The sequence below is a fragment of the Apaloderma vittatum genome, unplaced genomic scaffold (genome assembly GCF_000703405.1).
Source record: "Apaloderma vittatum isolate BGI_N311 unplaced genomic scaffold, ASM70340v1 scaffold37403, whole genome shotgun sequence".
NCBI lineage: Eukaryota > Metazoa > Chordata > Aves > Trogoniformes > Trogonidae > Apaloderma > Apaloderma vittatum.
Genome location: NW_009707100.1, coordinates 24,905 through 33,569, shown reverse-complemented (window position 1 = coordinate 33,569; position 8,665 = coordinate 24,905). Strand labels below are relative to the sequence as shown.

Here is an 8,665-nt window from a genome sequence, read left to right as displayed (position 1 = left end):
CAGTTTTTACCCTCACTTAGCACTGGAGAATTTCCTGGTGCTGTTAGGGTCCCCTGCTGAGTTGGTGATTGGGCTGATGTGAGAAAGGGAAAGAAGCTGGGATTTGGCCTCTCCCTCTACGTCGGAATGCGTTGCACGCACCAGTCTATCCTGACTACAGAACCCAGCAACAAAACCAATGCACATTAATATGAAAGCAAATAACTGAAGTGGTTTTTTGAATTAAATGGGTCACTGAGAAAGAATGAGAGTATCTGGAATAGCACTTATAATCTTTGAAGGAAAGTGTGTAAAGACAGTTAAAGAAAATTTCTCTAAAGCTGAAGAAAAAAGAAATGTTTCTAGGGCAACTATTTTAGTAAAGTGTACTTTACAACAGTCCTATTAATAATGCCATTTTAAATGGTGACACTGAAGAGCTGTATGTAGAGAAGTCTGTTCTGCTTATGCAAATGTAACCTGTAACTTGTATCACCTCTTTTCTTCTTTTCTGCATCCTCCAAGTTTTGTACCTCCTGAAACAGTGAGCCTTTTGCAGTCTCGACACGTCAGTAATGCTGCCGCTTTGGCGTGGCGCATATGTAAGAAAAAGCAAAATCAGAAATTCCAAAGACCAGCACAAATAGTGGAAAAGAATTTATTTGCTGCAGTGAGGTATATGATGAGAGACAGAAAACCGGGAGAAAAGTGGATAGGTTATTCACTTTAAGTTATAGGTAATTTGCAGAGCAATAAATGAATCACAGATGGAGATTCATGCCCCAGTGAGATGTGAATAATACATAAATTACCAGCTCAGCCAGTAATTTTCATTGAATAAGTTTTCTTTGGCATTTTGATGACTAAAAGCTCTTAAATTAACATTATCAGCTCTACCTAGCTCTGTATGGTGCTTTTCATTACTAGGCTGCACATTATTTTAGGAGATAGTTCACTGTAGTATCCCCGTTTTACACCCAGGGAGACCCACAGAAGGGCTGTCAGCTCAACCTGCTCGGAACGCCAGCGCTTGGCACAACTTTTTATTTCATGCTTGCTGGTGGATCTCGTTGATGGTGGAGGATACCACCTGCCCATCCACGCTGTCATGGACAATTGCTTTGATCTTCCGACTGGCCAGCCCAGCATGTTCTGAAAGAAGAAGAAAGGTTAATTAGACAAGCAATGCCAAGACAAGTCAGTGCAGGGAAAGCTTCATTTGCAGTAATTTACTGGCTACCTCCTCAGCCGATTTATCTTTACATGTTTCCCTTTAAGTCAATACTTATTATTGCTCTTTATGAGACGCGTTGCCAGAAAGTCACTCTGAGTCTTGTCCAGGTCAGGGCAAATGAATAGCACAGCTGCATCCCAGCCAATGCAAATCTAACTTCAGAGCAGATTATCCTCAACGTCGGTAGGTCATGCTCACTCCAGAATATGAGTTTCCAGACATGCAGATTTTCTGTTTGCTCTCAAGCCTTAACACTGTTCTAGTCACCAAGTGGAGTCCCTGTGCCTCCTCATATACCATGAAAGCTTTGGTCTTGAGTCTGAGCTCTGAGCCCCGGGTTTGACTGACAGAGGTCAGGGTGAAGACAGTCCACGAGTGGGCAGGCACAGCCGAATGTGCTCTCAAGTGTAGCCCTTCACAAGAATGATGAATCGCTGGAATTATTCTCAAATAGGGCTTACACGAGAATTAACTGCTCTGCAAACCTTTCAGAGTTCATTCGTGTAAGGTGAAAATTATTCTGAGTAAAATTTGATTGGAAATTACAGTAATGAAGAATCACTATAGAGAACAAAGTAAGGGGCCTTTACCTTTATCTTTTGATTCAGATTTTCTTGCTATCCTGTAAAGATAATAAAACAGAGAAAAAGTAATGAATATACTAATGTCAAGAAGTTATTCATCCTTTTCTTCTCACTGATTTTACAGAGGCCTCATACCACTATGAAAAGAGGTTAAGAAAAAACCAACAAACATGCTTTTATACCACAAGAACTTTTCCTCTTTGGTAGACTTAGGTGCGGACACTGTCACCTGAACCTGTTCCTGTGTACGTTCATTATTACTTCTCCTGTGGACAGTTGCATTGTTTCTGACATGTTCTGAGTTGCTCAAGTTGGTCCCGTTTTGGCTTCTGACCAATAGCCCCACGCTCGGTGCCGTACTGTCCTGCCTCCCCGAGACTTTCATTTCTAAAGGCTGCTCATCTTCCTTTCCCTGATTTCGTAGAAATAAGCCGTACTCTGTATATAAGCTGAGGGAATAACTAGAAGCCCACGGGTTTCTGAAAGCAGATTTGAGACAAGGCAGAGATGGGGAAACCAAACAACCCATCAGCAGGGGGGCATGCTCTGCAGATTTGGTCTGCTGGTACCTGGAACTGCAGATGCCAGACCAAAAAAGTTCTAAACTTGTCTCCAGGCTCCTTTTTGATCTAGAACATTTTTTGAAGATTTGAGTATGAATTTTACTGAAATTGGCACTTTTTTCCTATGCTGAGATAGGCACGCTGTGGGAACGTAGAATATATATATATTTTAATTGAAAGTTGTATTAATTTAGGTAATCCAAATTACATGGATACAAGTTTCTCTTTATACTAAGTGACTCAAGCTTTTTATTATGATCCATCACATTAAAATGCCAACCCTTGATGTAGTACGGAACTCGCAAGCTTTGATTAAGCATAAACAAACAAACAAATAAATAACCCAAATATGAGAACTCTCTTCTCATCTATTCCAGTCCGGGCGGCTTTGTCTTACCCGTCAGCATTCCCTTCCAGCAGCAGGCGGTACGTGGAAATTTCCTTCTCCAGGCGGGTTTTGATCCCAAGAAGAACCTTGTATTGGTTATTTTGCTGCTTAATGTCATGGCGAACCTGGCTGAGCTCTTCCTCGCACTTGGAGATGATCTGCTGCATGTTTTGAAGCGCAACAGCGTAATAATTCCGAGTGTCAGCCAAGGTGTCTTCCAGCATGTGTTTCTGACAGAGCAGATAGAACCAATACCACGATTATTATGTGTGTGGTGATACAGTGCAGAAAGGCCAGCAAGAAGATTGCAAAATGCTGCTGTGGTAATTTAAACACTTACTCGTCTGCATGACTGTTCATGTGAAGACAGCAGAATAATGAAGCTGTGTCGCGTGTGCGTAATGAGAAGCAAAACCTGAGTAATGCATCCCTGCCATAATCTCTGTGCCAAAGCTGTGCTCCTGTAACTCTTCACCCTTGTCAGGTCTGCATTTACTGTCCAGAATTGCTCCAAAGTCTCCAAGTCACGAGTGTGTGAGCCTTAACTGTACAGGAGCTGAGTAATATTTCTGAAGGTTCCCCACCAATATTTTTCACAGTTCATGTATTTCATGCATTGTAATAAGAGCTGTAAACATGAAATTTTTATTACTATCTGTCTTCCTGGACTTCTTTCCTTTCTAGATCATTGTGTCAGCTATCCCATCCCTTCTTTTTCCTCTCCCCATATTGTATTCTAAGGAGAGACATACATTTTTCACTTCTTAGTGATGGCTGTTGAATCCATTTAGCATATTCTGGCAAAGTTAAACATGGTTCAAATTCCAGTTTCACTGATACTTTAAAAACTACAGTATAGTTCTACTAGACTATGGATTTGAATGAAGAATTGATCCACGACAGTTTCGGAGAATGTGTGGACCAGCAGTGACTGGCAGGAGATGCCTGCAGGAGCTACCTTACTCATCTGGGCCTGCAGCTCGATGTCCAGGGCCTGCAAGGTCCGGGTCAGATCCTTGATCTCGTTCTCACTGCGCTGCACCTGGTCTGGGTTCGGGGTTGTTGCTGGAGACGTAGCTGCACTCTGGGGGGCAAAAGCGAGAGGAAAGCGCTGAGTCTGCTCAGTCAGCGACAGCAACGGGGCTCTCGGAAACAAGCAGAAAAAACGTGTTACCTGTTCTTTGTACCAGCTGTCCAGGCTTTGACGATTCTTTTCAATTATGGCTTCATAATCTTCTCTTATTTCTGCTAGAATCTTGCCCAGGTCTTCAGGAGGTGCTGCATTTACTTTTACATTGACTTTGAAGTCTTGTGATGAGCGATTTGCTTCCATGTCCTATTCATACATTAGCAGAAGAAACAAGCAACCTTGTTTATGAAAGTGGAAAGTTTTCATTCCTCTCCTGTTTTCTTTAGTTCCATCTCTCAAAATGTCAAAAAAATCTTTTTTTCATTATGGTAGGATAATTGTTTTATATATTCAGTTAACGCTATATGGAAAATTTGTACATGGATAATACTGTGATGTGACTTAAGCCAGTGACTTCTCTCTGCTTCTGTGGCAGAACTGTGCGAGAGAACTCAGTAAAAAACACGTGAGATCATCTTTTCCTGTAACGTTTCTGGAACATAGATACTTCATGAAGAAGCACTGACTTTTTTAATTTATTCATCTATTAGCAACCAAAACCTTTGATGAAAATCTAACAGTAATTTCATCTTTCTTACCCTGTATGTTAATATTTATGGAACTCTAAGTTTACAGGAGAGTAATGTAAAGGTTCTATGTAATTGTTAAAGGAATAATTGGATTAAAGCATATAATTACTGTGTAAACAACATAATTACAGGACAAGTCAAGCGGGTATGGTAACATTCCTTTCGGTGTAGCACAACCTTCTGTGCTAGGTACCATCTTCAGAAGCGCCCAGGCAAAGTATATTTCTGGGTATGACATCACAGCCTCCAAAATGCGGCGCAGCTGGACCCGCTGAGGTCTCGGGCGGTTGCCCTGCTTCCCAGAAGTGTTTTGTGACAGCTCTTCAGCGGTACCCTCCGCTCTGAGGGATCAGCCAAAGACAGCTTCACCCACTGCTGGGGAACCCTCCTGGTTCTATTCTCCAGTTTAATGCTCCACAGGTACTGAGCACGATGCTTGATTCTGCATTAGGTAATAGCTGAAAACAACATCAGATCACGCAAAAAGAAACCAGCACGTTGTCAGGCAGGGGTAGTGTGTGGGGGGGAATAACAGAGGCCGCTCTGGTAGAGCTCTGGAGGAATTCAGAGCAGCGTGCTTCTCCTGAGGCAGTATCTAGTTATTGTACTGTGGATTTTGCAAGAATACGTTATTTGACTTGACTTCACCAACCATTCTTCTTCATTTTGATCCTTCAAGAGCTGAAGGTCTGTTTAGTTCAGGACAGCCTTTTCTCAGTGACCCTGCCTGAGCTGGAGGGGGTGGACAAGGTGACCTGGAGAGGTTCCTTCCAACCTCAACCACCCTGTGCTTCTGTGATTCTGTGAAATGGGGTATCTGGAGGTGAGCAAAAAGTCTGTAATGAGTGAAAGTCAACAACATGTAACATTTCCTATTTACTTGAAATCTCTGTGTATTTGTAACTACACATTTCTGAGAACATTTCTGTTGAATCTCTAAGTTATCAGGTGGGTGGGTGACTAGAAAAGAGTGGGAGAAAATACAGCGAGTTGTTCCCCCTTCTGAAATCCCGCTGTCACGGGGGAACTAGCACAGCAACTGCGCCTCATCTGACTCTCACTGGTTTCTTTAGAAACGGGCTTAGGTTCTGAATCATCAATCCCATTTATAGCTTGCGGGTCTCAGTCAGAGCTAATTACATGGTAGCAAAGATTTGTGTGATAGGATTTTACCAAGTGGAACTTTTTCTACCTCCTCGTGGTCTTTCCTCCTGAGGATGTGCTCTTCTCTCAGGCCTTCAATTTCCATTTCCAGATCTGTCGTAACAATGGTCAGGCCGTCGAGCTCCTTGCGCAGGTTCTCCACATCGAGCTGCACTCCCTGCCTGCGTGCCTTCTCTGCCTCATACCTTTAGGAGGAAAAAGAAGATAAAGCATCTTTCCTTTTTGTGACAGCGTTGAGTGATAAAGAAAAGCAAGGCTCAATAAAGCCTACAGTGTTCAGAGTCTTTAAGTTTGTTACAGTATTACCAAAAGCTGAGAGATTTTATTAATAGCTGATCATCATCTCTTGAAAATAGGGTAAATCTTCATGATTCCTAAGTCTAACTTACAGAAACATAAATTCCTTTCCTTTGCCAAGATCTGCCTGGAAGTTTTCTTTTCAAACATTTTGATTTTTTAGTTGGTTTGAGAACTATCTTTCGACAATGCAGTGAAAAATCAAACTGTATTCTGGTAGCTGAGGAAGCACTGGCAAAAAACTTAGGAGACTCCAAAGCAGAAGGTACTGAAGGACGGGTATTTCCTGTGGAGCTGGACAGAGGAGGCGATAAGTACAAGAAATAGATTTGGGCTGGACTGAGGAAGCAGAGGAGGGTTGGTGTGTATTCCCGGGTGACAGTTTTAAGTGCCTTTTGTCACAAGTATCAAGTGTCTGCTGCAAAACCTGCTCTCCGGGACCTGAACTAAGTATCGCAAACAGGGTGACTCAAGACTGTTCAGCAATCATTTGTGGTTTTTACATCCTTTTTATCCTTTCTGTTGTTTTGGTTTGATTTTTTTTCCTGTTCTACGTTGGTTTTATGTATCCAGTATCACCAGAAAACCTGAGTAAAAGCAGTTTCATACTGGATTATCAAGAAAAAGCAGTATTTTGCTTAATCCTCTTTCAAACTTAATCAGGAAACCAAAGAAGAGCTTACTTGAGCCTGAAGTCTTCAGATGCCATGTTAGCGTTATCAATTTGTAAAAGGATACTGGCATTGGTGATCTTGCCATCCTCAATCTGGAAAAGAGAGAATCCAACTCAGTGTTGCCATATGCTGATGGTGGATAACCTGGGCTGGTTTAGGCTCCCTGCTGCTCGTAGGAAGCATCTCAACAGCAGAATTCCCATGTTAAAGAGAGGACACAAATACAAGCAGTTTAGTTTCCCAGTTTACTTGGATCTTTCTGCAATTTTTGTCCATAATCTTACTTTTCTCTTTGCCTTACTTTTCTGGATCGGAAGCGGGAGAAGTCATCTTACTCCTGGTCAGGTAGAAGATATGAATAATATTACACAAACTTCATGGCATATTACAGGTGGTGTGAACTGATTCTGATTCTGCTTAGGACTGCTGGAAGAGCAGCCTTGGTTATCTTTAGGGCCAGTTTCAGAAAGAACCATTAAGCTGTGTCTGAGTACAATCAAAATGGTGGATTTAATCATATGCTGAAAAGTAAGCGTGTGCATAAACCCTTTGCTGAGTCAGCACTGTGATGCAGGGGCATAACAAAGACGGTAGCAACAACTTCTGAGCAGGGCCCCTCAAGTCCACCCTGAGCTTCGGTCTGGAATCACCTGGATTGTTGTTCTGAAAATAACTCTGGCGTGTAGTTGTCCCAGTCCATTCAGTTATTCACCTGTAACTGTACTGAATCGTCCAGCAGCACAGAATGATTAATTCGTGTTTATGATTTTGCCTTGGAACGTTGATAATATGCCCTAAAAGGAGCAGGAGGAAGTGCACCGCATCGTGCACTCAGTGACCTCGGCACGCACAGAAAAGACCTGTAAGTCCCTGTTAACATGAAATAGCTTTGAACTACAGATCTGAATATGGAAAGTTCAGTATTCCATTCAAAATCTCTGACAGAATTCTGGCAGGAACTCATACATAATTAACAGGAGCTAGTAATTGTGGGACATCATGTCTTTTTCTAAGGAAGAGGAAGAAGCGTGGTTGCAGTTCCAACAGCTGCCTTCACTCAACACTTAAGAGAGCAGAACAAGGTGCATGATGGCTGTGCAGAAATCATGAGCCATTTGTGGAGCTCTCAGCACCGTGAAGTAAAACTTCCCACACCTAAATGAATCACAAAGGAACAAGGAAGTGACAAAATTGTCCTGAAGTGTCAAAAGTTTACCTCTCCTAGTAAAAAAAGAAGGTGCCTGTGGAATGTTTTACCTAATCTGTTAGCGGACTGTGCGTTCTTGAGCAATGAGCAGCACACCTCGAATGCTGCCCTGGGACAGGATCAAAGGCAGCCCAAGAGGTGTAACTACACCCTAAAAGTGTCGCTGCCTGGCATGTGCTGTCAGAGAAGAGGCAATTCTTGAACCCATCCTTAAAGATGGTGAATTTTACTGTGGAAGTAGCAAGGCAGTGAGAAAGCAGCGAGAAAGCAGCATGTGAGTTCTTCAGCCGTGTGCCATTTCATAATGGTGCGACACAGCAACACGTTTGTCTACAGGCTTTGTGGCTCTCGGTGCAATCTGAACAACTGGCAGGGTCTTACCAGCTGCTGGCTGATACGGATTGCTCTGCCCGTTCGCAGTGCACTTCAAACATAGATGCTTATCTGTCTATAATTACAGAATTCTTCACTAAATGCAGCATGAATATGGGTGCATCACTACTATCAATCCGCAAGCTTACAGATAACTCAGAACTTGCACGTTATTCTATATGAAAATGCTCATACTGATTTTTTTTCTATATGGAAATGCTCAACTGATTTTTTTTCCAAGAAGGCTTCCTGTGCTGACTTCTTTCTCAGCATGTCTTGTGCCCTTTGTCGAACAGCGTTGATCCTGCCTCTTTAAATGCCCTCTAAATCAATTTGCTGATTTAGTGGTACAGGATGTTTGAATGAGACGTTTGGAGGAAGAACTGGTGCAGTTTTACTTTGTATCCAGGTTAGAACAGAGTCAGGTTGGAGCAAGGCAACTTGTTGCTCCATCTGACATGTTCATCCAGAATTCAGGGAAGAG

General features: G+C 42.4%; 1 protein-coding gene across 1 annotated transcript in view; it reads right to left on the bottom strand.

The window, feature by feature from the left end:
- Positions 1–1,774: 1,774 nt before the first annotated feature.
- Positions 1,775–8,665, bottom strand: part of KRT23 (keratin 23 (histone deacetylase inducible)) — an 8,902-nt gene continuing 2,011 nt past the window's right edge. Inside the window, exons 2-7 of the mRNA XM_009866044.1 lie at positions 6,612–6,694; positions 5,660–5,816; positions 3,923–4,084; positions 3,707–3,832; positions 2,758–2,978; positions 1,775–1,835 (exon numbers count right to left, since the gene is read on the bottom strand). Coding sequence (XP_009864346.1) covers positions 1,775–1,835; positions 2,758–2,978; positions 3,707–3,832; positions 3,923–4,084; positions 5,660–5,816; positions 6,612–6,694 — 810 coding nt within the window. The remainder of the gene's footprint in view (positions 1,836–2,757; positions 2,979–3,706; positions 3,833–3,922; positions 4,085–5,659; positions 5,817–6,611; positions 6,695–8,665) is intronic.